This window comes from Dryobates pubescens, chromosome Z (assembly GCF_014839835.1).
Source record: "Dryobates pubescens isolate bDryPub1 chromosome Z, bDryPub1.pri, whole genome shotgun sequence".
Classification (NCBI taxonomy): Eukaryota; Metazoa; Chordata; class Aves; order Piciformes; family Picidae; genus Dryobates; species Dryobates pubescens.
The window spans coordinates 2,081,253-2,108,825 of record NC_071657.1 but is presented as its reverse complement, the minus strand read 5'-3'; the positions used below and the strand labels follow the sequence as shown (position 1 = coordinate 2,108,825).

General features: G+C 46.3%; 1 protein-coding gene across 1 annotated transcript; it reads right to left on the bottom strand.

The window, feature by feature from the left end:
* Positions 1-716: 716 nt before the first annotated feature.
* On the bottom strand, positions 717-27,573 carry BDP1 (B double prime 1, subunit of RNA polymerase III transcription initiation factor IIIB). Its single transcript, XM_054178721.1, has 10 exons — positions 27,384-27,573; positions 11,262-11,814; positions 10,610-10,713; positions 9,582-9,641; positions 8,403-8,546; positions 7,369-7,502; positions 3,963-4,057; positions 2,932-2,986; positions 2,216-2,359; positions 717-1,066 (listed from the first exon to the last, which is right to left on the bottom strand). Exons 1-10 carry the CDS (start codon positions 27,554-27,556, stop codon positions 717-719), a joined length of 1,812 nt encoding a protein of 603 aa, XP_054034696.1. The 5' UTR covers positions 27,557-27,573.

Here is a 27,573-nt window from a genome sequence, read left to right as displayed (position 1 = left end):
ACAGGATAGGCAGCTTCCTAACAGCATTTTGGATTTACCACTTTCTCACGTAGCAACTTGGGTTAAAAAAAAAAATGTGTATTGGGAGTCAGGATAAGCAATAATCTCCACAAACACTGCAGAAAAATCCACGTGAAAGCAGTTTGGTATTAGGCCTTAGCATTAATGCAGGTTTATTTTGCATGGGCTACCCATCAGGGCAAAGAATATATTTAGTGTAACTTAAAAAGAGCTTAATAAGACAATGTTTCTGAGGACAGCCCTCAGAGACAAAAAAAAAACCACCTACCTATTCTGTGCCAGATAACATCAGAGTAAGCATGAATAAAATCAATATTAAAACCTCAAACCTTTTTCATTTCAGTTCTTTTGCTAGAGTTTTCCATTGTAAACTTGCCTGCATAAACTGTCATCACTTTCTCTCTCCATTCTGTGATCCACTGGTAAGCAGGGCCCTGATCTCTCTTCCTCTGTAACAGCAGTCTCAGCTTGTTTTCCTTCCATAGCACCATCCATCTCTTCTCCACAGGTAGTGTGACCATCATTGCTGGCATCACATACCACTTTTCTTTCTGCCACTGAAGAAGAATTACATCAGTTGAGGAGAACTTTTTCTCAGCGTTTAGATATAGTAAGAAAGCTGACTCTGGAAAGTGTTGTTTTACAACCTCCCAAGGCAGTCAGTGCTATATGACAAAACAACCACCCCCAAGATCTCATGCTGGGAGTCTGTATGTCTTTATATACATTTGAACATTTAAAAGTGAGTACTTCTGACTCTCACTTTTCTTAAAGGATTTCTCTTTATCAGCAATCTTTGAAGGGACAGCCATTTCATCTGAAAGACTCTCCACTTCCTCTTCAGCATCATCTTTTCCCTTTCTCTTTCTCTTCCTTTTTGCTAATGCTGGCTCTGATGCAATCTGTTCTCCTGCTTCTTCAGAAATGCCCAAAGATTCCTCATTTTCCTTCTCAGCCATCACAGCATCTGCTTCTGCATCAGAAATTCTGGCCTCCTCAAGATCACTTTGTTCATCAGCAACTTCTGTGTTGGCATTTTTCACTGCTGAGAGACAAGAAGAGCTCCTGGTGAACAGACTGGTGGAATATTAGGAGCCATAAATCACAGACATTTCCACAAGTAACACCTTGTGAATTCACACATCACTGTGAATTGTGAATTCATTTATCACTGCCAGGCACATGAGCATGTCCACGAGACGCCTGCTAAGTCAGATAAACTTCAGCAGACATCAGCACTAAAGACAAAACACATTCAGTACATGGGACAACACTCCACCAGGATAAAGTCAATATAGGATGTGAAGCCAATGCAGAGTAAATGTTCTTGTTCCTATACTGTTAGCAGGTTACAGAGTCACTTTTGGATCCAGTATGCTTTCCATAGAGTGCAAGAACTCTCGATGATCCCCAGGTGTAGGAAATCAGGCAAGGAAGGGAAGAGACCAGCATGGTTGATTTGGGGCACTTGCAGCTCCTGGGCTGCATTGAAAGCATGGCCAGCAGGTTGAGAGAAGTGATTCTGCCACTCTGCTCTGGTGAGACCTCACCTGGAGGACTGTGGCCCTAAGCACAAGGACATGGACTTGACGGATAAGGTATAGAGGAGGGCCACAAAAATGCCCAGAAAGCTGGAGCAGGCTGTGTTTGCTATGAAGACAAGTGGACAGAGTTGGGGCTGTTCAGCCTGGAGAAGAGAAGGCTGCAGGGAGCCCTTTCAGTGGCCTTTCAGTAACTGAGGGAGTCCTACAGCAAGGCTGGGAGAGGTACAAGGGTTGTACCACTAGGACATGGAACAATGGTTTGAAACTAGGGCAGGCTAGACTTAGATTGGACCTTAGTAAGAAGTACTTTACTGTGAAGGTGGTGAAATACCAGAACAAGTTGCCCAAGAAGGTGCCGCAAGTCCCATCCCTGGAAACAGTCAAGGTGAAGTTGATGAGGATCTAACAAACCTGATATAGGTAGGGCTGTCCCTGTTTACAGCAGGGGGGTTGGACTGGATGACCTTTGCATCCCTTCCAACCCAATACATTTTATGATTATATGATTTTATGATTCTGTGGTTGAATGGCCATGGTGGTGTGGGGGTGATGGTTGGACTCAGTGACCTTAAGAGTCTTTTCCAGCTGAAACAATTCATGATTCTTGACCACTGCTCTGAAATGCTATCTCAAGCATTCTTAGCAAGTACCTTTTAGCTTCTTTCGAGGCCTTGATGGCTTCTTTTCCTTTGGCTTCTGGCTTTTAACAGCCTTTTGCTTTCTCTTCTCTTCATCTGCTAGGACCTTCTCAAGCAGCTGGGCAAAGAACTCAAAATCAAAGGGCCGCTTCTCTTCTGTCAGATTAAAGCAAGGAAAGGTCAGAGATCACAAAATTCATATTCTTCCCATGTTTCAGTTGTACATGTTATGGCATTGAAAAGCAAAGGTTATACAAATTTAAACTGAGAATTCTCTCTGAATATGCTTTCTGTGCCACTTGAGCAGGGGCTAGAGTGAACATAGGTGGACTGTGGCGGCTTGATTTTGAAGGATGAATAGCAAGAAGGCTGCAGGCTAATTCTACCATGGCACAAATAACCTGTTAACATGCTGCTCTAGGACTTCTGTAGCTCATTCAAACCACACAAAAATCTTCAAAGGTTCTCAAAGCAGTAGCTGTGCTAGGAATGCCCACAGATCAGAAAAAAAAAAATCATCAACTAAATACATAAAGTTTATATCACTCTTCCCTATCAGATACACAGAAAAGGTAAGAAATTAAACCTACAGCCTAATATCCCTCAGCTTCTGAACACAGCTGCAAGAAAAACCTTTTTGTTGCAATTAATGCAAGCAAGGCAAAGCACAACAATCACCATGAAAACAGATGAGCACCATTTAGTGACTCACTGTAGGGTGTACTTACTGAAAGCTTTGTCTATCCTCCATCCATTCGCTTTTTCCTCACGTTTGAACTTGTTCTAAAAGCAAAGGGATATTTGCCTCTTTCAGTAAGCAACAAATGCAGCAACACATTGCACAAAGTGGCAGATCAAGGTAAGCTTTTTTTCAAGGCAGGACATTTTTCTAGAAGCTAAAGCACGTTAAAAACAGGCTCACAAATCTGTCAGTGTGGGAGGATAAAAGAATACTGGGGAAGAGGACTCATGTGAGAGGCAGCTGGAGGGTCTTATAAACACAGATATCATGCCAATTGTTTTCTGTTCTTGTGTGGTGAGCAAGAACATCAGGATTCAGATAATGTAGGTATCCCACAGACTCAGAGGCACCTTACTGAATGTGCATGTGATTCCCCCCCCCATGCTGTGGGGGAAGTTCTATGCACTATGGCAAATGCTGCCTGCAAGAATCCCTGTGAACTGGTGAAAGCAGTGTTTGGAAGCTTTCTTTGCTCTCTAGCAGAGACCAAGCTTTGCATGGCCTGTTCCACCCTACCCCCTGCCTTGTGTGCCTCCACCCAGGTTCCTGCATCCTGCCTGAGCTGGCTCACACAGTCATCAATAGGTATCACCAGTCATATTTTGTATTGTTAGAAGATTCATTAATTTCAATACTTTTGGTCCTTACTTCCAATCTAAGCAGTGTTTGAAATGTCAAAGGTTTTCCCAGCTGGATACTACAGAAGAGGCATCATAGAAGACCCTTCACCAAACATCCACTGATGTTTATTAGCAGTATTTTAACTGGAATAAAATATGAGACAAATTGTGTCTAGGTATGCTAGACCTAGTGGAGATATGTTGATCAGAACTCAACCCAGCATGTTTCAGATACTACCTGGTGAAAACAGGCATTAAAAAAAAAACGATTGAACCAATTAGCTGCAGAACCAATTAGCATGAAAATTACCAGTACTAATAGAAGAGGCATAAGAACAGCAAATGAGCAACAGGAAAGTGCAAACAGAAATTTTAGAGGTTGCTTTAACCTTTTTACCTTGATCTCTGCTCTGGCTCTGTGAGGAAACAGCCGTCCAATCAGGGAGAAGTCTGTTCCTACCATACTGATAGCTAAAAAGAACATGTCTGTTTCTGGAGGTAAAAAAGAAGACAGACACATTTAAGCCTTCAGTTAACCATCCTTGCTATCTAAAAGAACAGCTCTCCCACTTAATGCAAGGAGGTTAACAACTTTATCTACTATGGCTACAAGTCTATCTGAGCTGGAATATGTAGGTTATAATCCCAATTACCTCTGATAGCATTTTCTGAACGAGCTGTAAACAGAGGAACTGTCTAATCTGTTGTGGGACTGCAGAATGTGAAACATGTTTTGTAAAGCTGGAGAATCCCAAATTGTCAAAGTTCATTGCTACTAATTTTGACCTACAACCTTCTCTTAGAGAAGCTGGCAGCTCATGGCTTAAATAGGTGTAATCTTCACTGGGTAAAAAGCTGGACACCTGAGCCCAGAGCGTTGTGGTGAACACAAGTTAAATCCAGTTGGTAGCTGGTCACAACTGATGTTCCTCAGGGCTCTGTCTTGGTGGCAGCTCTCTTTAATACCTTTATGAATGATCTGGATGAGAGGACTGTGGGCACCCACAGTTAGTTTGCAGATGACACCAAATTGAGCGGGAGTGGGTGATGTGCTTGAAGGTAGGAAGGCTCTGCAGGACCTGGATTGTTGGGCTGAGGCCAAAGGGCTGAGGTTCAAGAAGGCCCAGTGCTGGGTCCTGCACCTGGGTCACAACCACCCCATGAAGGGTCCAGACTTGGGGCAGAGTGGCTGGAATGCTCCCTAGTGAAGGAGGACCTGGGAGTGCTGGTCAAACAGACAGAAGAAGATGAGCTAGCAGTGGGCTCAGGTGGCCAAGAAAGCCACCAGCGTCCAGATTTGGATCAGCCATAGTGTGGCCAGCAGGAATGGGAGAGACATTGTCCCACTCTACCGAGCACCAGTGAACAGTGAATACTGACTACTGGGCTTAGTTTTGGGCCCCTCACCCCAGGAAGGACATTGAGAGGCTGGAGCAGGTCCAGAGAAGGGCAATGAAGCTGGTGAAAGATCTGGAGCAGAGGTCTTGTGAGGAGTAGCTGAGGGAATGTGCTGGGTTGAGGCAGCCCCCTCTCCCCACCACGGGCAGGAATAAAACACTCAGACAAACGGATTGCAAAAGTGATGAAAGTTTCAATAGAAAGCAGTGAACCCAAACAGAGAACCCAAAGCGCAGTGACAAAGATCCCAGAGCAAACCCAGAGCCATCCCATCCCCACCTGAGGGTACACCCACGACCCCCAGGGCTCCTTCTTCCCCCTCCCTCTGCTGGGCTAGTCTCAGCTGGCCAGGCCTGAGACTGCCCATCCCCCCGTGGCCTTGGGCCTCGCCAGGCCCAAAGCCAGCAGACATCTCCCCCAGTTACCGGCTGGCGGAGGAGGAAGGAAAGAGAAGGTGCCAGACCCCGCACTGGATCTTATAGTGGTGCAAAGAATCATGGTAGGAAATACACACAATGTCCTGTGTCCATCCCTCTGGGCTGGACTTCTGGACACAGGAAGTGAACACACCAGGGGGGCACCCAGCTCAAACTGCCACAGGGAACAACAGCAGAGTGAGCACTAAGGAGAATCTTCATCCTTTGATGGATGCAGGAAGAAGCATTGTGACAAGGGATGAGGAAAAAGCTGAGTTACTCAATGACTTCTTTGCCTTGGTCTTTAGTAGCAAGAGTAGTGGTTCTCTGGGTACTCAGCCCCCTGAGCAGGGAAAGGGAAGGGAATGAGGCCCCCATGCTTCAAGGAGAAATGGTTTGTGATGGGCTACACAGTTTAGACTCACACAAGTCTCTGGGAGGGGATGCTAAAGGGCCTGGGAGAAGCGACCTCATCATTTTTCAGCAGTCCTTGCAAACCAGTGAGGTCCTAGGGGGCTGAAAGTTAGCAAATGTGATGCCCATCTGAAAATTGGCTCAAAGGAGGATCCAGGGAACTACAGCCTTGTCAGCCTGTCCTCAGTGCCAGGGAAAGGCATGGAGCAGATCATCTTGAGTGACATCATGTATCATGCATGGGACAAGAAGATGATTTGTTCCAGTCAACAGGGGTTTAAGGAGGGCAAATCTCATTTGACCAATCTGATCTCCTTCTATGACAAGGTGACCTGCCTGATGCATGAGGGAAAGGTTGTTGATGTTATCTACCTTGACTTTAGTGAGGCCTCTGACACATTATCCCACAGCACCCTCCTGGAGAAACTGGCTGCTCATGGCTTGGACAGGGACACAGTATCTTGGGTGAAAAACTGACTGGATGGCTGGGCCCAGAGAGTGGTGGTGAATTGAGTTAAATCCAGCTGGTGGCCAGATAAAAGTGGTGTCCCCCAGGGCCAGTATTATGAGATTCATTAAGCTCAAATGTCAAGTGCTGCACTTGGGCCACAACAACTCCATGCAATGTTACAGGCTTGGGGAAGAGTGGCTGTAGAGCTGCTCTGAGGAGGAAGACATGGAGGTGTTGATTGAGGGCTGGCTGAATATGAGCCAGTGATATGTTCAAGAAGGCCACCAGCATCCATGCTTGATGGCCAGCAGGACCAGGACAAGGACTGTCTCCCTGTACTGAGCACCGGTGAGACCACACCTTGAATACTGGGTTCAATTTTGGGCCCCTCACTATAAGGACATTTAGGTGCTGGAGCAAGTCCAAAGAAGAGTAACTAAGCTGATGAAAAGCCTTGAATACAACTCTTATAAGGAATGGCTGAGGCAACTAGGGTTGTTGAGAGGAGGCTGAGGGGAGACCTCACTGCCCTCTACATCCCCCTGAAAGGAGTTCACAGAATCATAGAATCAATAAGGTTGGAAGAGGCCTCAAAGATCAAGTCCAACCTGTCACCCAAGACCTCATGACCACTAAACCATGGCACCAAGTGCCACATCCAATCCCCTCTTGAACACCTCCAGGGATGGTGACTCAATGTGCACTGAGATCAGCACACACAAGGATGCTTTGCATGATTCATTCCTGGCCATGTTGGGAGAACCAAGTAAAGAAGCTGCTGAGAAATGCAAACTGCTCCATACAGAGCTCAAGCATCTGTACATCAGAATCACACTTTCTGATAAAGCTGACTGGCATTTTCACAGCATCTGAACACCCAGGAAAGAAACAAAATCACAAGTAGCCTGCATACTGTAAGGATTTTAAACATGGCCATTTTCACACTAAACATCAGAGCTCTGTTTGTTCTAAGAGTCTGGGGGGTTGAGATTTTTTTTCCTCACGCACAACAGGATCCACTCACTGCACTGGAAGAAGAAACTGTTGGGTGCAAAGCACAAAGCGGGGAAAAGAAGCCTGTATTTTTCTGCAAACTCAAAACACGAAACTAAAAATGCATTCACCTTTATTTGACCATGGTTTTGTGTAAAAACTTTTCCTGAAGCTGGAATACGTAGTTGTGGAGCCACGCTCAAAGATGGGATCGTTTTCTTCAACCACACGTGGGCCTTTTGTCCTTAGAACTTCCACAGTTAAACTGGAAAAGCCAACACAGAAAGAGACATCTGAAGATGCTGCTAACAAAACACACAGCAGATGTTTTCAAGACAGCCATTCAGATTTTTTTCCCTTCCTGCCAGAAGTCAGAGTTTGTAGTGTGTCATCAGGTTGAATGAACACAGTACAATGGAAGAATGCAGCAAGACATCGTTACCTTACCCAGCTTATGCAAGTAAATTGTTCATTTTCCCTTCATTGTAAGAGATAGTACAGAGATATGATTAAATATCTTTTAAATAAATATTTTTTAAGTAAAAAACCAGCCATTTTAACATTCAAGAAAAAATTATTTGCAAAATCACAAGAGTCTTTCCATACCCTTTTAGGATACTACAAAATTTCTTTACCAGGCCTAAAAATGCCTTGCACCTTGGCCTAGATCTCATGCTGGTCGTTTTTAATTTTAGACACATTTTGAACACCCTGAAAATGTAAACACATTTGCAATAACCTGAAAATAAAATTCCTTATAAAGCTGTATTTTAAACAAAGCTACTGGGAACGCTGGCAGCTGCAGGAAGCAGCAACAGGGACGATACAAAGCTGGAGCAAACCACACCAATATCTGACTAACTGCAAGCAGGGATGCATCTGTGAGAATCAAACAAGTTAGCTGAAGAGAATATATGGCAGGCATTCACTGTTCACTCACTGTGACAAAATAAGACATCTTCCTCTCTAAGTCCTCAACAAAAAGAAAACGTTTCTTGTAGCGAAGAGGCAGATAACTGCTGTTTGTATTTTGTACTTTCCTGAGTTGGATAGCTCAGATCTCAGCACGTAAATACACTCAGGTTTGTCCTCAGCCAAAGCAGCTGCTCCCTGTTCACAAGCTAAGCAGCAGTACTGTCCCTGAGGCAGGCACAGAATTCGTTACCTTTCTTCATCCAGAATAATGGAACCATCTTCTGCTACTTTCACACGAGGAACAAGAAGTGGACCATCCTGACTCTCCTCCTCATTCTCTGCTTCTTGCTTTTCATCATCTTCTTCACGATCAGGAGCACTTTTCTCTTCCTGTCTACAATTTTAAAAGACCAGAGAAAAGAAAGTAACACTGATTTAGTTAGTGTTTTGAATTACCAACAATTTAACAGACCACCCAGCAATGCAACCCAGTGCTGAGCCATTCAACACATGACAGTGAGGACTGCAAGGGTTATTGATGGGTTAGCAGCCACAGGAGCAACTGAGAACAGTCAGGTAGGAGTTAGGACTTCTCCCTACAAAAAAGCAGCAAGACTATCAGACCAACAGAAATGCACTTGGGTCACAGATCCCTGAAGTGCTTCAGGCTTGGGGCAGGGTGACTAAAAGCTGCCCAGGACCTGGGAGTGCTGGTTGACAGCCAACTGTATACAAGCCAGCAGTGTGTCCAGATGGCCAAGAAGGCTAAGAGCATCCTGGCTTGGATCTGCAATAGTGTGGCCAGCAGGGCTGGGACAGAGATTGTCCCCGACTCTACTGAGCACTGGTGAGACTGCACCTTGTATACCAGGTTCAGTTTTGGGCCCCTCACCACAAGAAAGACATTGAGGTGCTGTAGCATATCCAGAGAAGGGCAACAAAACTGATGAAAGGTCTGGAGAACAAGTCCTGTGACAAGCAGCTGAGGAACCTGGGTATGTTCAGCCTGGAGAAAAGGAGAGTGAGGGGAGACCTTCTGGGATTCCACAACTCCCTGAAAGAAGGCTGGAGTGAGGTGAGGGTCAGTCTCATCTCCCTAGTGAAGGAACGAGTGAAAATGGCCTCAAGTTATTCCAGGGTAGATTTAGGTTGGACATTAGGAAAGATTTCTTTCCTGCAAGAGTGGTCAGGCATTGGAACAGGCTACCCAGGGAGGCAGCGGAGTCGGCACCCCTCTAAGTGTTCAAAAAACATGCAGACATGGCACTTTGGGACAGTTTAAGAGCCCTGGTGGTGGTAGCTCAATGGTTGGACTCCATGACCTGAAAGATCTCTTCCAACCAAAACAATTCTATGATTCTTTGGGTGCTTTTTTTACCAAGAGCATGTAAACTTTTTGACTGTAAGCATTTCCATCACCGAGACTTACTCTTTCATTTGACTTGGTGCAGAATTTCTTTCTGTTCTCTTTTCTTCTGCCAGTGAGGACCTAGAGTTTAAAAGAAAAAAAGGTAGAGACGAACATTTGTACAGATACCTTTCTGCTTCATTTTAAAAAACCCCTGCTTTTAGTGGATAATGGACAAAGAAGCACAGAGCACTTGAGGCTAACGAACAACCACCAGGGAATAACAAGTTTTGTTGTGGTTATTCTGTATAATCAAGGACGAAAAATATTTCAGGCAGCAATCTGTTTTAAGAACACAGAAGATAGGACACCTGGTTCACCATTATCTCCTCAAGGGCTTCTCCCTGCTACAAAAAAAAAAAAAATAACAAGGAAACTGATAACCATGAAAGCACACAAACATCACCAAGGAAGTGATAAGAGACAGTAACAGAAAGCTTATCTGCTAGTGAGAGGAAGACCACCCCCTGGACAGCTGCACTTGATGTTTATGTAACTGGTTTTGGCAGCTGGGGGCCCTGCTCTGTTTGTGGAGAGAGCTGTGAGGGTTCTGCATGAGCAGCTCTGGGGTCCTCACTCGGCCTTGCTACTGAGTAGCAGCCACATTGATCCAGCAGGGATGGAGAGACCTCATGAGTTTTGCAGTGTGCTCTGAACTTCAGCAGTTAGGAAGGAAAAATGCTTAGCTTCGTGTAATCCAATCAGATTTGACAGGCATGTCTAGCAGCCATCACTATAAATGTAACAGCAGGTAGTGAAAAATAATAAATCACTCTTTCTTACTGTTCTGCATTTGTGCAGAGATAAATAAACAGTGGGGACACGAGTTCATGCTTTTACACTGCTTTTACAAGTACATTTTCATTTCTGTTTGAACAATCAGCAGATGTGAAAACACCTAGAAGCTTCTGTTAACCACTGCATCCATACTGCATCTGTGCCAACACTCTCTGGATTTAAGAATCTTCCTTTCCACAACTGTTAAATTGGTAGGAAGAGGGGGGAAAAAATCATTTAAGCTAAGGAGAGAGAAAGAGAGCCATACTTACTTCATGGGGTTGTTTTCTGGCAGGTAGTATATCAAGTCTCTCATGGTCATTTTAGAATGGTCTGGTGGAGAGCGTCCTTCAATTATTGGAGGTCTGTGTTTCATCTGTTTTAATCATAAAAAGAAAAAGCCAAGCCATAAATTTAACCTGGAAGTACTTTACATTTCACAAGTTAGTATTTTCCTTTGTTTTGCTGTTTCCCCCCACAACTGAACTAAGCTTATCTTAAAAGTGTCCTTCCATCAGAGAGGGACACACAGACCCTTAAGTGATTTACCCTCTCAGAGAAATTCAGTACTTAGCACTATGTAACTATTCAAAATTGCAGAACTCAGTCAATGAGCAAGCTGAAAAGACAGAAGAAACCCCAAATCCCAAGCTGATTAAAGCACACTTCTCCACTGTGGAACATAAAATTGGAAAGCTGTGTGCCTGATCAATTAGTGGTGCAGTCTGTGTTAGGAGGGAGCAGAGTGCTACCACTGCTTATGATCAGACTAAGCCCCTGCAGAGTCACCATACTGTCACAGACAGTTAGCAGCAAGCAGCTGATGACCACCAGAAAACACAACTGCAAAGAGAAAATGCAGGGCTGGTGAATCACAGGTCTGTGCCCTACTCAGAGCAGCACTGCTCAAGGCAGAGGCCCTACCATCCTTTCTTTCTTCAGCTCTTCTTTAAGCATCTCTCTCAACTTCCGAGCTTTGAGGATCCTTTCGCGGTCAGAACACATTCGTTTCTCTTTCACAGGGGAAGGTTTTACAGGCAGCTTTTCCTCCTGTGTTCCTGATCTTTCCTGTGTTGGTCTCTCCTTGAGTGGGGCAGGTACAGTCTTCTGCAAGCCTTCCTCATTCTTCTGAGCAGCTGCACATGCAGTTGGCTCTTTGCTCACTGATTTTTTTAGTGGGGAAAACTGTGGCACTTGCGGCAAGGGTGTTTGCTTCTCAGGCAGCATGGGAGGCTTTAAGGGGCTTTCAGCATGACTCTTTTCTGATGGAGAGGGGTCCTTCTGCGGGGAAGCACTGCCATCAGGAGCCTGTGATGCTCCCCTCTGTGGCTTTGATGCAGGATGCTGAGCAGATGAAGGTGCAGCTCGGGGTTTGGCAAGATTGGGCATGGTGGAGATCCGCTTTCTCCTCTGGAAGGGCGCCTCTGCAGGTTTGATAGCTTCTCCAGCATCATTTGAGCCATCAGCCTTGTCCTCACTGTGGAAAAACATAAGACAGCATTCTGAAATACTTCAGTGACAAGATTTGTAACTCTTACCTTCAAGATACACCTCTGTACCAATCAGGATAAAGAGAGTGCTGCAGGAAAGTGGTTACACGCAGAAAGCCACACCAGAACCACAATGAAGCTGCGACTTACTGCCTCAGCATAATCAGCTATAGCAACTGATAGATTACTTTATAATATTAATTACTATTCATTAATGCTACTGTTACAAGTTTGCTGACCAATAACACTCAACTCACATGTTCCTCCCTGCCCCCATCTTTTTGGAAGGCTCTCTGCTTTCAGCTGAGAATACCAAGCATCAGAACACAATACTGCTTTGTAAAACATAACCCAGATGACAAAGGTAAAGTATGAAAACTGCTTAAATAAAATAAGTTCTTCACACAGGGATTGGTCATTGGGATGTACTGCCCAGGGAGGTAGTGGAGTCACTATCACTGGAGGTGTTTAGGAAGAGCCTGGATGGGGTGCTTCATGCCATGGTTTAGCTGATTAGATGGTATTGGATGACAGGTTGGACTTGATGATCTCAAAGGTCTTTTCCAACCTGGTTAATTCTATTCTATTCTATTCCTTCTACCCTACCCTACCCTACCCTACCCTACCCTACCCTACCCTACCCTACCCTACCCTACCCTACCCTATCCTACCCTATCCTATCCTACATGCAACAAGTAATTGGTGATTCCTGTTACAATCAAGACAAACATTCCACTAGAGGCAGCCCCACCCCTGCCAACATTCCAGGTCAGGTTGGATGGAGCTCAGAGCAACCTGCTCTAGGTCCAGATGTCCCTGATGAATGCAGGAGGGTGGAACGAGATGAGTTTTAAAGGTCCCTTCCAGCCTAAAGCACTCTGTGATTCTATGATCACACGTTAGCAAGTAGACGACATGTAAGCTGTGGATTCCAAAACAGCTTCAGCAGTCAAACGGGCTGATGTTACTCTACTGCTCACACTTAACACATCAACTTTTAGCTTCCCTGGAAAGCTTCCTCATTTAAGTATTTTTCCCATCCTTTACAAAGAAGTAGTTTTCAAAGTCCAAGGAAAATAGTCTGGGAAAGAGAGACCTGAGGAGAGATCTCAAAAATGCTGATCAATACTGAAAAGGGTGGGTGCCAGGAGGATGGGACCAGTCTGTTTTCAGTGGTACCCAGTGATATGATGAGGGGGAATCTCATAAATGCTGACCAATACTTAAAAGGGTGGGTGCCAGGAGGATGGGACCAGTCTGCTTTCAGTGGTACCCAGTGATATGATGAGGGAGGATATCATAAATGCTGATTGTGAGGAACAAACTCACTGCTGAAATTTATAACCAGTTTATTACAAAATAAAGGCAACACAGTGCTGGGCACAGAGCGAGTTTGCTAGAGGCGCACCCTAACAACACGAGTTGAACTTACAGAGATGGCCAACAGACATATTCATATCTTACAACGTACATATTCATCTATTCCCCAGCACGCTCCCACCCCTCTCCATCAGGACTGAGACAAAACCAGCACTTCTGACCTGGCCAGTCTTTAGACCTGTTGGCGCCTCACCTTTCTCTCCCAATGCCCCACACAATACAGACCATCCCCAACTGATCAGCCCAACGATGGAACCCCAGGCTCCCCAGTAATTCCCCTTGCCAAAGCCAAATATTAAACACAATTTCTCACAATCCCTCCCCTTCTTTCTACTACATTTGGCTTGAGCCATAATAACCTAACTTGGCAACAATTCTACAACAAGCAAAAGGATTCCAATTTCAACTTCCTGGTAAAGGGAATGGAATAACAACTGATGTTCCTTGCCTGAAAATATTTCCTCTTTTACTTTAATAGGCACCATACACAGGGAGTGGGGATGGGATATCTGGGTGACAACTTTCTCCCTCCGAGTGGTTAATCCTGGGACTTAGGAGTCTGGTTTGACTTGCAACTCCACTCACATGGCCTATGGGCTTGCTGCCCACAGCCATGGCTCTAGATCTTCCTCGTGGCAATTACAGAGGTCTACCCGGTCTTGCCTCCTTCAATCCCCACCAATGCCCTGCTCGGACCATGTCTCCTTCCCTTTTCAGTCAAGGACCATTACCAATCCTATTCTGATACTGGAACTCATCTCATGACCATCTTTATGTCCTCCATTTGGGGTACCACAGTCCATTCAGTGGGTGGATCCACCAGTCCTTTAGCTCTGGTTGCATGTTGGCTGTCTGCATTGCAGTCTCTGTGGTCCCACTAGCCAGTACAGTTTCTGGTACTTTAACACAAAGAACATAGATGAATCCTCTGTCCTAATCACTTCAAATCATCACAGTATCACAGTATCACAGTAACTAAGGTTGGAAGAGACCCCAAGGATCATCAAGTCCAACCTGTTCCAACAGACCTCACAACTAGATCATGGCACCAAGTGCCACGTCCAATCTCCCCTTGAACATGGCACTTGGTGCCACATAACCACATAGATCAATGTTCCAACAAGCAAATTTACATTTGATAATTTTGAACCCACAGGAAACCTCATTACATAACTACAATAGCACACATTTATAACCACAGTGCAGCAGAAAAATTTACCATCACTTTTCTAAGTTTTAGTAGGCCTAGTTGCAAATTCAACCTGTTTACCGTTACTAATGTTGGAGGAGAATTTATCCACACCTGGGGACAGGGTTGGACTTCTTCCAGTTCAGTCAGGATAAAATACTCCTCGATTATAACAAATACCATTTCTTACAACATTTACACTTTACCCATCCCCAATGACATCAAGTCCCAGGATGTTTTATACACAGAATGAAATGGGGGCTTTCCTCCATGTTTTCTTACAATGCAGATTCAATGTCACACAATGTCAGACGTTTCAAAAGGTGGGTTTGTCTCGCTGGCTCCAGAGCCCTCAGACCGAGGTGTTCAGAGGCACATTCCTGAAGTGGTCCTTTTGCTCATGAAGCATGTGTCCACCCTTGTTTGGCAGCAGGGACAGCTGGAGCTGTTGTTAACAAAACCAAGAAAAGATCCTTCCCAGGGGGAAATTAGCAACTCTCCTCTCCAAGTTTTTATTAATGCTTTACCCCCAGCTTTAATTTTCTATATATCAGGAATCCCAAAGGTGGGATCTGAGACCAGAACAAAATAAAAAGTTGCTTTCTGGGCCTCTCCTACTAATAAGGGCTGCTGATAAGCCCATTGGCCCTCACCTACTTACAGAATCTAATAACTTGGAGCCATGCCCTACAGGATTTTTACTCCCGTCCAGTCCTGGGTCAACACCCCATATGCTGTTTGGTTAGATGTACTTACAAAAAGATGAAATGATTGGTCCATGTCAGGCAAATTTAAAACAGGGCATCAATCGACATTCTTTTTATTTATCCAATCACTCATCATCTTCTGGACTCCATTTACTATTACTAATCAACAGTACCCCGGAAATCCGAGCGGCTGCTTGATTTCTGACCTTGCCTTACAGCAGTTACCAACATTCTAACTTTTGCCTTCTGTTTCTCTTCATGTAGTAATTCCACTAAACTTCTGTCTTGCCAATCCTCGATCTTTTCCAATTTCTTTCTAATATCTGCCCATGATTTGTCACAAACTGCATCCTAAGAAGTATCACCCCAGCTGCAGAATTGGGATCTGTTCCAGAATACATCTGCAAACTTCTCTTTAATCTTACCATGCACTCTGTAGGAGGCTTCCTCTGATGCTCACTAGAGGCTTTATCAAAATTTCTGGGCCCAGCTTCTTTAATCTCCCTTGAAGCTGTTGATAGTCCCACTGAGGATCTTGATTAGGCCACTTCTGATTTCCTGGTGCCCCCTCCCGATTTTACCTCTCCCCATAATTTCTCATGCCAGCCTATCTGCCTTTTCCTTGTCTTTGTCCTTATTCTCACTTGTTAATGTAAATATGGGAACAGGGGTAGGGCGTGAAGCCCTAATCCAGACAGCAGCATGTTCAGCTTCTTTCCTACTAAAACACTTTAGAATTCACACGATGGTTCAAAGCTTGGCAAATCCAATCATCAAAAGAGAAACCATTTCTCAACTCGTCATCATCCCAATACTGTAATACGATCCCTAACGCGCTCTCTGGGATGGGAATGGGAGGGAGTTCCGATGACTTGCTTTTCTTTTGTCCCATTCTCCCGATCGCTAATCAGTGACCGGCAATCAAAACCGAGCGGCGGCAGTTGGAAGCGCTGGCTCCGAGCCGCTAGTTCGCTCCCTGCGACCGAGCGCCACCCCCCCCCCGCCACTGTGCCGATCCCTTGCAAAGTCAAACCGCAAAAAAACCCTCACCCGCCGGGACGCAGCCCAGGTCCCTGCCCTCCTGCGGGAGGGAGCCTGAAACCACGGGAAAAAACCCTTCCCGAACCAGGTCCCTCAAACCGAGCCCCCCCCCTAGAAAGCGGGAGGTCAGACCCGCGAGCAAAACCGCGCCACGGGCCCCCACAGTTCAAGACCCCCGCCAGGAACCGACCGCGGGATACGAAAATCTCCCGACCGGGTCCCTCACCAGCGGGACACCGGGACGCAGCGCTGGTCGCCCGATCTCTACGGACGACCAGCCTCCACAGCCCCTAGACCGTAGAAACAACGCTGCCCCTTCACAGCCTGAAAACTCTCAAGGGCTGTGAAGACCACGGAATCCCCCCCCACAGTGAAATTCGGGACCCCGTAGCCAGGACCCCGTACCAAGTTCAAGACGTAATTTACCAGGGAGAGATAGCTCAGTTGGACATAAGGGTAGTTCTGGAAGAGGGGCAGATGACGGACAGAAGAAAATAGAGGGGGGTTAGGTGTAGATAACCTGTTGATCTCGGGAGAACGGGCAGTTGGGGTTGGAAGGAGGATTGTGTCTCTTCAAGCCCCAAGGCAAGGATTGTTGGGATATTGTGGATTGTGGATAGGCAGTTGGGTTTTTTTCTGAAGAATCGGTGGGTGTGATGTATGGAGTAATAAGTCTTACAATCAGGTGATGCATAGGATCCAGGCCGTTCGGTGAGTTTTGCCTGGGTAGGGGTCCTGGCTACGGGGTCCCGGAATTTCACTGTGGGTAGGGATTCCGTGGTCGTAACAGCCCTTGAGAATTTTCCGGCTGTGAGGGGGCAGCGTTGTTTCTACGGTCTAGGGGCTGTGGAGGCTGGTCGTCCTTAGGGATCGGGCGACCAGCGCTGCGTCCCGGTGTCCCGCTGGTGAGGGACCCGGTCGGGAGATTTTCGTATCCCGCGGTCGGTTCCTGGGGGGGGGCTTGAACTGTGGGGGCCCGTGGCGCGGTTTTGCTCGCGGGTCTGACCTCCCGCTTTCTAGGGGGGGGGCTCGGTTTGAGGGACCTGGTTCGGGAAGGGTTTTTTCCCGTGGTTTCAGGCTCCCTCCCGCAGGAGGGCAGGGACCTGGGCTGCGTCCCGGCGGGTGAGGGAATATAGTTAGTTAAGGATTGTAGTAAACAGGTTTTAATTTTAGAAAGTGTTCTTTAGTTAATGTAACAACTTTCTTATTTCTTTTTAGACATTAGAATAGAATAGAATAAACCAGGTTGGAAGAGACCTTCGAGATCATGTCCAACCTATCATCCAACACCACCCAATCAACTAAACCATGCAACCAAGCATCCTGATTGATGATCATTGATTTGATGGATTAATTTTAACATAGTTCTTTAAGTTTGTAAGGATTTTTGGTATTAGCATAAGTAAAGGGTTTGTTATAGGTATATTATAGAATGGGGTTTTTTGGGGTCTTACTTTGTATTCATAATAGCTTTAAGGATTATATATATCAAAAAAAAGAAAAGAAAAAAGAGGCATATTTTACAGCTAGAGTTTTGGTGATACCAGCAATGCAGGACTGCAACCATCTCAACAGCAGCACAAGAATCAAGAAGATGAAAAAACAGCATTTCCCTTGAAGTTGGAAATCACCAGAACTACCTAACACCGACCACAATGACTGTTATAATAATCTGAGAGCAAAAGCAACAATGAGAAGAATGTACCAAAAAAACATCTGAATTAAGACTGAATGTGATGATTGCTTATTTACTGTGTGATTTGAGAAAATGTTCACATGGATTTATATGTTAACTCACCAGTTTGTCGTAATTTTACATAGATAAAGGGGAAGTCAAAATCAATGACAGCACAAAATACATTTTCATTTTAGGTTATAAAAACAAAAGAGGGGAATTCAGGTATTATGTTGCAAGAATGAATGGCTGAAGCCTGTTGTATTCTCAAATTTTCATTTTATATGTGATTTTACATGTGATTTAACAAAATTTATAGAGGATATAAGAATTATGGGAGTTTTACCTAGGAGAAATTTGAAAAGAAAAAGAAGCAGCATTAGGCCAAAGTGAGTATCACTAGGACTCAGTACCTCTCCTTAGCCAAAACAGAGCACCAACAGAGCAGTGTTATTAGGATGAGTAAAAATGCATTATTGTGTTATGCTCCATTTTATATTGGGCACAACCATGAATATTCAGGATGCCATCTCTGAACCAGCCAAGGAGCCCTTTCACTCTTGCTCTTTGCCTGCAAGGAGGATGGGACCAGTCTGTTTTCAGTGGCAACCAGTGATATCATGGGGGGGATCTCATAAATGCTGATCAATACTGAAAAGGGTGAGTGTCAGAAGGATGGGACCAGCCTGTTTTCAGTGGCACCCAGTGATATGATGGGGGGGATCTCATAAATGCTGATCAATACTGAAAAGGGTGAGTGTCAGGAGGATGGGACCAGCCTGTTTTCAGTGGCACCCAGTGATATGATGGGGGAGGATCTCATAAATGCTGACCAATACTTACACAGTGTGTGTCAGGAGGATGGGACTAGTCTCTGTTTAATGGCACCCAGTGAAATTATGAGGGGGGATCTCATAAATGATGATGAATACTGGAAAGGGTGGGTGTCAGGAGGATGGGACCAGTCTGTGTTCAGTGGCACCAAGTGTTATGACGAGGAGGGATCTCATAAATGCTGACCAATACTTACACAGTGTGTGTCAGGAGGATGGGACTAGTCTATTTTTAGTGGCCCCCAGTGATATGATGAGGGGGGATCTCATAAATGCTGATCAATACTGACAAGGGTGGGTGTCAGGAGGATGGGACCAGACTGTTTTCAGTGGCACCCAGTGATATGATGCAGGAGGATCTCATAAATGCTGACCAATACTTACACAGTGGGTGTCAGGAGGGTGGGACTAGTCTATGTTTAATGGCACCCAGTGAAATGATGAGGGGGGATCTCATAAATGCTGATCAATACTGGAAAGGGTAGGTGTCAGGAGGATGGGACCAGTCTGTGTTCAGTGGCACCAAGTGTTATGATGAGGAGGGATCTCATAAATGCTGACCAATACTTACACAGTGTGTGTCAGGAGGATGGGACTAGTCTATTTAGTGGCCCCCAGTGATATGATGAGGGGGGATCTCATAAATGCTGATCAATACTTACACAGTAGGTGTCAGGAGGGTGGGACTAGTCTATGTTAAAATGGCACCCAGTGAAATAATGAGGGGGGATCTCATAAATGCTGATCAATACTGAAAAGGGTGGGCGTCAGGAGGATGGGACCAGACTGTTTTCAGTGGCACCAAGTGATATGATGGGGGGGATCTTATAAAGGCTGATCAATACTGAAAAGGGTGGGTGTCAGCAGGATGGGACCAGTCTGTTTACAGTGGCAGCCAATGTTAAGATGATGAAGGGGGATCTCATAAATGCTGATCAATACTGAAAAGGGTTGGTGTCAGGAGGCTGGGACCAGCCTGTTTTCAGTGGCACCCAGTTATATGATGGGGGGGATCTCATAAATGCTGATCAATACTTTAAAAAGTGGGTGTCAGGAGGATGGGACCAGTCTGTTTCCAGTGGCACCCAGTGATCTGATAAGGGGGGATCTCATAAATGCTGATCAATGCTGAAAAGGGTGGGTGTCAGGAGGATGGGACCAGTCTGTTTCCAGTGCTACCCAGTGACATGATAAGGGGGGATCTCATAAATGCTGATCAATACTTAAAAAGGTGGGTGCCAGGAGGATGGGACCAGTCTGTTTTCTGTGGCAGCCAATGTTACGATGATGAAGGGGGATCTCATAAATGCTGATCAATACATAAAAGGGTGGGTGTAAGGAGGATGGGACCAGCCTGTTTTCATTGGCACCCAGTGATGTGATGAGGGGGGATCTCATAAATGCTGATCAATACTTACACAGTGTGTGTCAGGAGGGTGGGACTAGTCTATTTTCAGTAGCAACCAGTGTTAAGATGATGAGGGGGGATCTCATAAATGCTGATCAATACTGAAAAGGGTGGGTGTAAGGAGGATGGGACCAGACTGTCTTCATTGGCACCCAGTGATGTGATAATGGGGGATCTCATAAATGCTGATCAATACTTACACAGTGTGTGTCAGGAGGGTGGGACTAGTCTATTTTCAGTAGCACCCAGTGTTACGATGATGAGGGGGGATCTCATAAATGCTGATCAATACTGAAAAGGGTGGGTGTCAGGTGGATGGGACCAGACTGTTTTCAGTGGCACCCAGTGATAGGATGAGGGGGCATCTCATAAATGCTAATCAATACCTACACAGTGGGTGTCAGGAGGATGGGACCACCCTGTTTTCAGTGGCACCCAGTGTTAAGATGATGAGGGGGGATCTCATAAATGCTGATCAATACTGAAAAGGGTGGGTGTCAGGAAGATGGGACCAGTCTGTTTCCAGTGGTTCCCTGTGACATGATGAGGGGGAATCTCATAAATGCTGATCAATACTGAAAAGGGTGGGTGTCAGCAGGATGGGATCAGTCTGTTTTCAGTGGCAGCCAAAGTTAAGATGATGAAGTGGGATCTCATAAAGGCTGATCAATACTTTAAAAAGTGGGTGTCAGGAGGATGGGACCAGACTGTTTTCAGTGGCACCCAGAGATGTGATGAGGGGGGATCTCATAAAGGCTGATCAATACTGAAAAGGGTGGGTGTCAGGTGGATGGGACCAGACTGTTTTCAGTGGGACCCAGTGATGTGATGAGGGGGGATCTCATAAATGCTGATCAATACTGAAAAGGGTGGGTGTCAGCAGGATGGGATCAGCCTGTTTTCAGTGGCAGCCAATGTTAAGATGATGAAGGGGGATCTCATAAATGCTGATCAATACTGAAAAGGGTGGGTGTCAGCAGGATGGGATCAGCCTGTTTTCAGTGGCAGCCAATGTTAAGATGATGAAGGGGGATCTCATAAAGGTTGATCAATACTTTAAAAAGTGGGTGTCAGGAGGATGGGACCAGACTCTTTTCAGCAGCAGCCAATGCTAAGATGATGAAGGGGGATCTCATAAATGCTGATCAATACTGACAAGGGTGGGTGTCAGGAGGATGGGACCAGTCTGTTTCCAGTGGCACCCAGTGATATGATAAGGGGGGATCTCATAAATGCTGATCAATGCTGAAAAGGATGGGTGTCAGGAGGATGGGACCAGTCTGTTTCCAGTGGTACCCAGTGACATGATGAGGGGGAATCTCATAAATGCTGATCAATACTGAAAAGGGTGGGTGTCAGCAGGATGGGACCAGTCTGTTTTCAGTGGCAGCCAATGTTAAGATGATGAAGGGGGATCTCATAAATGCTGATCAATACTGAAAAGGGTGCATGTCAGGAGGATGGGACCAGCCTGTTTTCAGTGGCACCCAGTTATATGATGGGGGGGATCTCATAAATGCTGATCAATACTTAAAAAAGTGGGTGCCAGGAGGATGGGACCAAACTGTTTTCATTGGCACCCAGTGATGTGATGAGGGGGGATGTCATAAATGCTGATCAATACTTACACAGTGTGTGTCAGGAGGATGGGACCAGTCTATTTTCAGTGGCACCCAGTGATATGATGAGGGGGGATCTCATAAATGCTGATCAATACTTACACAGTGTGTGTCAGGAGGATGGGACCAGTCTATTTTCAGTGGCACCCAGTGATATGATGAGGGGGCATCTCATAAATGCTGATCAATACTTACACAGTGTGTGTCAGGAGGGTGGGACCAGTCTATTTTCAGTAGCACCCAGTGTTACGATGATGAGGGGGGATCTCATAAATGCTGATCAATACTGAAAAGGGTGGGTGTCAGGTGGATGGGACCAGACTGTTTTCAGTGGCACCCAGTGATAGGATGAGGGGGCATCTCATAAATGCTAATCAATACTTACACAGTGGGTGTCAGGAGGATGGGACCAGCCTGTTTTCAGTGGCACCCAGTGATAGGATGAGGGGGCATCTCATAAATGCTAATCAATACTTACACAGTGGGTGTCAGGAGGATGGGACCAGCCTGTTTTCAGTGGCACCCAGTGATGTGATGAGGGGGGATCTCATAAATGCTGATCAATACTTACACAGTGTGTGTCAGGAGGGTGGGAATAGTCTATTTTCAGTAGCACCCAGTGATATGATGAGGGGGGATCTCATAAATGCTGATCAATACTGAAAAGGGTGGGTGTCAGGAGGATGGGACTAGTATGTTTTCAGTGGCACCCAGTGATATGATGGGGGGGGGGGGGAACCTCATAAATGCTGATCAATACTTAAAAAAGTGGGTGTCAGGAGGATGGTTCAGAGGTTCCCAGTGGTACGACAAGGGGTAACAGGCACAAACTAAAAGATAAAGGGTTCTCTTGATTTAAAGGTGACAGAGCACTGGCACAGGCTGGCCAGAGAGGTGGTGGAGTCTCCATCTCTAGAGGCATTCAAAACCCACCTGGATATGTTTCTCTGTGACCTTCTCTAAGTGATCCTGCCTTGGCAGAGGGGTTGGACTCAATCTGCAGAGTCCCTTCCAACCTCTGCCATTCTGTGACTCTTTGACAACTATCATTATCTTCTTAAATGTGCAGCATCCTCTGTTGCTCATCTCCTTGGCTGCTGCTCAGTTAAGGCTGCAGCAGAGTTATAACTGAGTCAGAAAAAGCTTTTCTATCTTTACATTGGAGCTAAGCTTTGTTTCTGTCCCCGAGAGCAACCACACCCCTGGTTCACTTAGCCATCTTCTGAAAGAGTCAGAAGCAAATGCCTTTGAAGGAATATACAAGTAAAGCATAAAGACACAGACTAACTTTTCCAGATGCTCTCCAGCTACTGTCTGTGACTCAGAAGATGGTTTTATTATTGGGCTGGTCTGCCCAATGCTGTGAGTCTATCCGCACAGAACATCATGGCATGAGACTGAACACATCCAAGTGCTGGGTTCTACACATTGGCCATGCAGTGCTACAGGCTGGGGTCAGAGTGGCTGGAGAGCAGCCAGGCAGAAAGGGACTTGGGGGTAATGGTAGATAGTAGGCTGAACATGAGCCAAGAGTGTGGCCAGGTAGCCAAGAAGGCCAATGGCATCCAGGCCTGGATCAGGAACAGTGTGGCCAGCAGGAGCAGGGAAGTCATTGTGCCCTGTGCTCAGCACTGGTTAGGCCACACCTTGAGTCCTGTCCAGTTCTGGGCCCCTCAATTTAGGAAAGATGTTGAGATGCTGGAAGGTGTCCAGAGAAGGGCAACAAAGCTGGGGAGGGGTTTGGAACACAGCCCTGTGAGGAGAGACTGAGGGAGCTGGGGTTGCTTAGCCTGGAATAGAGGAGGCTCAGAGGAGACCTTATTGCTGTCTACAACTCCCTGAAGGGAGGTTGTAGCCAGGTGGGGGTTGGTCCACGCTGGCAAGCAGCACCAGAACAAGAGGACACAGTCTCAGGCTGTGCCAGGGGAGGTTTAGGCTGGATGTTAGGAAGAAGTTCTTCATAGAAAGAGAGATTGGCCATTGGAATGTGCTGCCCAGGGAGGTGGTGGTCACCATCACTGGAGGTGTTTAGGAAGAGCCTGGATGAGGCACTTGGTGCCATGGTTTAGTTGATTAGATAGTGTTGGATGATAGTTTGGACTTGATTATCTCAAAGGTCTCTTCCAACCTGGTTAATTCTAGTCTAGTCTGTCCCTCAGTGAGGAGCTCAGTAGCCTCACTATGTGGTGCCTGTGTGCTTCGAGTGAGATCCATGCAAGTCCCATTCAACACCCTGTTTTTCATACAGCAAAAGTCAGTGGAAGGTAATTCTTCATTCATTCTCTACATCCTCTGTTTTGTAAAGAGTTTAATGAGGGAGCCCCACACCAGATTTCTGAACAGTTAGCAGAAAATGTATTTTAAAAAAGGCAATTATCTTAAGCTCAGAGAATTTCTACTTCCCTGACAATGAGCAAAACCCATCCAGCATCTACGAAACAAAACAAAGTAACTGACCCTGGAGATACACACATGAGGGGCTGCAAAGGAAAACCTTAGGCTGGAGGCATAGACAGGACATTTTGACATCTGCTTTACTTTTCTGACAGACCACACAACAAACACATTGTGCTGGATGTCACCAATGACTGCACTCAGAAAGTCAAACAGTGTGACCTTCCTCAAATCCACTCTTCCTAAATCTCAGGGGGCACCCAATGGGCCAATCTTCAAAGTACATCACCCAGAGAGACAGCTCCCAAAGAAGCTAATGATGCCAACTCTGCAATCAGCCCCTAGGCCTGCTCTCTCCTATTTGACTGCTATACACCTTCAAAAGCAACCAGATCTTTAAAAAACAACTATTCAGTGGAACTGAGCATGACTAAACAAGCACAAGAAGGAAGCAGCTCTTACCTGGGGGCCTTTTCTACATGCTCCCAGGACTAGAAGTTTTCTTTACAGTCTCCCAGAAGTCTTATGTGGGATGCTACCTTCTCCCTCCAGCTGAGCTGTAGGACACACCACAGCACCCCAGTAGTCCAACCTGTCTCTTCTTAGAAGAGCATCTTCACCTTTCCTAAGCTAAAGAACCTCTTTACTAGCCACATCCCACACATTTCACTGCACTGGCAACCTGCAGAGACTCAACATGACTTCATCTAACTGTTCTATGTTTGCTTTAAAACACCAGAATGTGGCTTACTGGATTTGTACACTGGGATATTTCCCACATTTATCCAGGAAATTATTTTAAGAGCCTGCTAGTTGTATGGCAGAGGTCTGTTTTCCAAGCCAGGTGAACAGAGCCTTAGAATATTCTTCTCTTTCAGGAGGAAGTCTACTTTGGAAACTCACAATTAAGACTGCACTGTAACACCCATTAAATTGCAAGCACAAAAGTCTCTCATAGATCTGCTGAATAATCAGCAGCAGGACCACAAACTGAAAACCAGCAACTGTACCTTCATTTAAGGAAAAAAAGAATAGAATAGAATAGAATAGAATAGAATAGAATAGAATAGAATAGAATAGAATAGAATAGAATAGAATAGACCAGACCAGGTTGGAAGAGACCTTCAAGATCATCATGTCCAACCTATCATCCAGCACCACCTAATCAACTAAACCATGGAACCAAGCATCCTGTCAAGCCTCGTCCTGAACACCCCCAGCGACAGTGACCCCACCACCTCCTCAGGCAGCCCATTCCAATGGGCAATCACTCCCTCTGTGTAAAGCTTCCTCCTCACCTCCAGCCTAAACCTCCCCTGGTGCAGCCTGAGACTGTGTCCTCTTCTGGTACTGGTTCTGGTACTGGTTGCCTGGGAGAAGAGACCAACCTCTGCCTGATTAGAACCCCCCTTCACGTAGTTGTAGACAGCAAGAAGGTCTCCCCTGAGTCTCCTCTTCTCCAGGCTAAGCAACCCCAGCTCCCTCAGTCTCTCCTCACAGGGCTTGTGCTCCAAGCCCCTCACCACCTGGATCATGTATGATCCAGTAACCTGATCTATCTAACACAAAAGTGTTGTAAATTGAACTGGAAGAAGAGCACCCATACAGCACAATGCAAAACAAGTTTAACTACAAAACATGTCAAGTATGAGTTCAATAACAGGCAGCAGAAAGACATGTCATGGCAACTACTCTGATACCTACTCTGAATTTATAGTCACAGGAGAAAAAACCCAGAAGAGTGTAAGAAGACCCTGTGGTAGGTGATAAAGGTCAAGTTTCAACTAAAAGAAGGATGCAAAACCAAGCAGTTAGAAGAAGTGTGAAGGTTGTTCTGAAGGGAGAGTGAGTGCAAGAGGGTTGATGTGGGTGTCTGTCAGTGGGCAAGAGGTGGAGAGGGCAAAATAGTCTTCCCCTGGCAACCACACGTGCATCAGAGCTCCCTGCAAACCAACAATTAACAGGCTAGGGAAGGGTGCTGAAGAACTGCTCTGTACTGCTTTTGGTGGGGACAGAGTTAAGTTTCTTCACAGTAGCTCATGTGGTGCCATGTTTCAGGTTTGTGACCAAATCAGTGCTGACAGCACAACCTCTGCTTCAGCTGTACCTGACCACTGCTTACATAGCATCAAGGCCTTTTCTCACACCACCCCAGCAGCACATGGAGTGGGGATGCACAAGAAGCTTGAAGGAAGCACAGCCAAGGCAGCCAACCTCACCTGACCACAGAGATATTCCACACCATGACACCGCACTCAGTGTAAAGCTTGGAGTGAAAGGAAGAAAGAAGGACATTTGGAGTGATGGCATTGGTCCTCCCAAGGAACAGCTACAAATACAAAGCCCTGCTCTCCTGGAGACAGCCTTGTGATGGGGAGTGGGGAATGAATGCCTTACTTTGCTTTGCTTGTGTGTGCAGCTTTGATTTAATTATTAAGCTGCCTTTACATCAACTCATGAGTTTCCTCTTTTGTGGTTTTTTTTCCCATTCTGGGCCTATTCCACCGGGGGGGGGGGGGGGAAGCAAGCAGTTCTGTGAGGCTTAGAGGCCAGCCAGGACTAATGCACCACAGCAAGCTCCTGCAGGACTGGTCCAAGAAGCATCCTCATGATGCACTGTCACTGCAATTAAAACCACTTATGAAGCTGTCCAATCAAAAAAGAAAGTCCTCCCTTGCTAAGGCATGAAGAAGTTAATTCAAACAAAACCAAACAAACAGAAAGTGCTGTCAGAATGCAAAAATGAAGTCATTCAGTTATGGAGTGCAAATACTTTTGTTTCGCTGTATACAGCAAACCAGAGCTCCCTGCTGCTGCAGTGCCAGGGCAAAAAAACTGACTGTCAGGCCACACCAGGCCCCTCCTTTGCAGTCTTAACTTCTAAATCATCTCCAGCACGTGCAGCGCAAGTGCAGGAGGGCGATGCACCTTTTGCTTAGCTTGCAAATGAGTCAGACACCCACGGAGTCGTTGTCCTCTTAGCACACACCCCCTCCCCCCCCCCATCACAAGGCACCGACCGATGGGCAGCGCAGCACCTCTCTTTTGGGAGGTCTTCAAGACAAGACGACTCCAAACCATAGCAGGGACAAGCCAGGAGGTGAACGGCCGTGACAACACGTCACTCGGGAGCCGGCCGCCCACGACATCCCACAGGGCTTGTGAAGGGGAATGGGAAAGGAATGGGTCACGCTCCCCACCTCCCCAGGCCAGTCCCATTCGCCGTGGCACCGGCCCAGTCCGATGAAGCCCCGCGGCGCAGCCCATCCCATCCTCCCCCACAACCCTGGGGAGCCTCGGCGGGACTCACCTCTCCACCTCCGGCGCGATCGGCGGGGGATCAGTCGCCTCTCCCGCCGCACCCTCTGCACCGGCAGCCACAGGGGAGTCCGAACCCTGAGGCTTCGGGTCGGCCGCGCTGCCGGCACCTCTGCCCGCGGGTCGCACATTGGGCCGCACATTGAGGCGGGCACGGCGGAACATGGCGGCGGCTGCGGAGG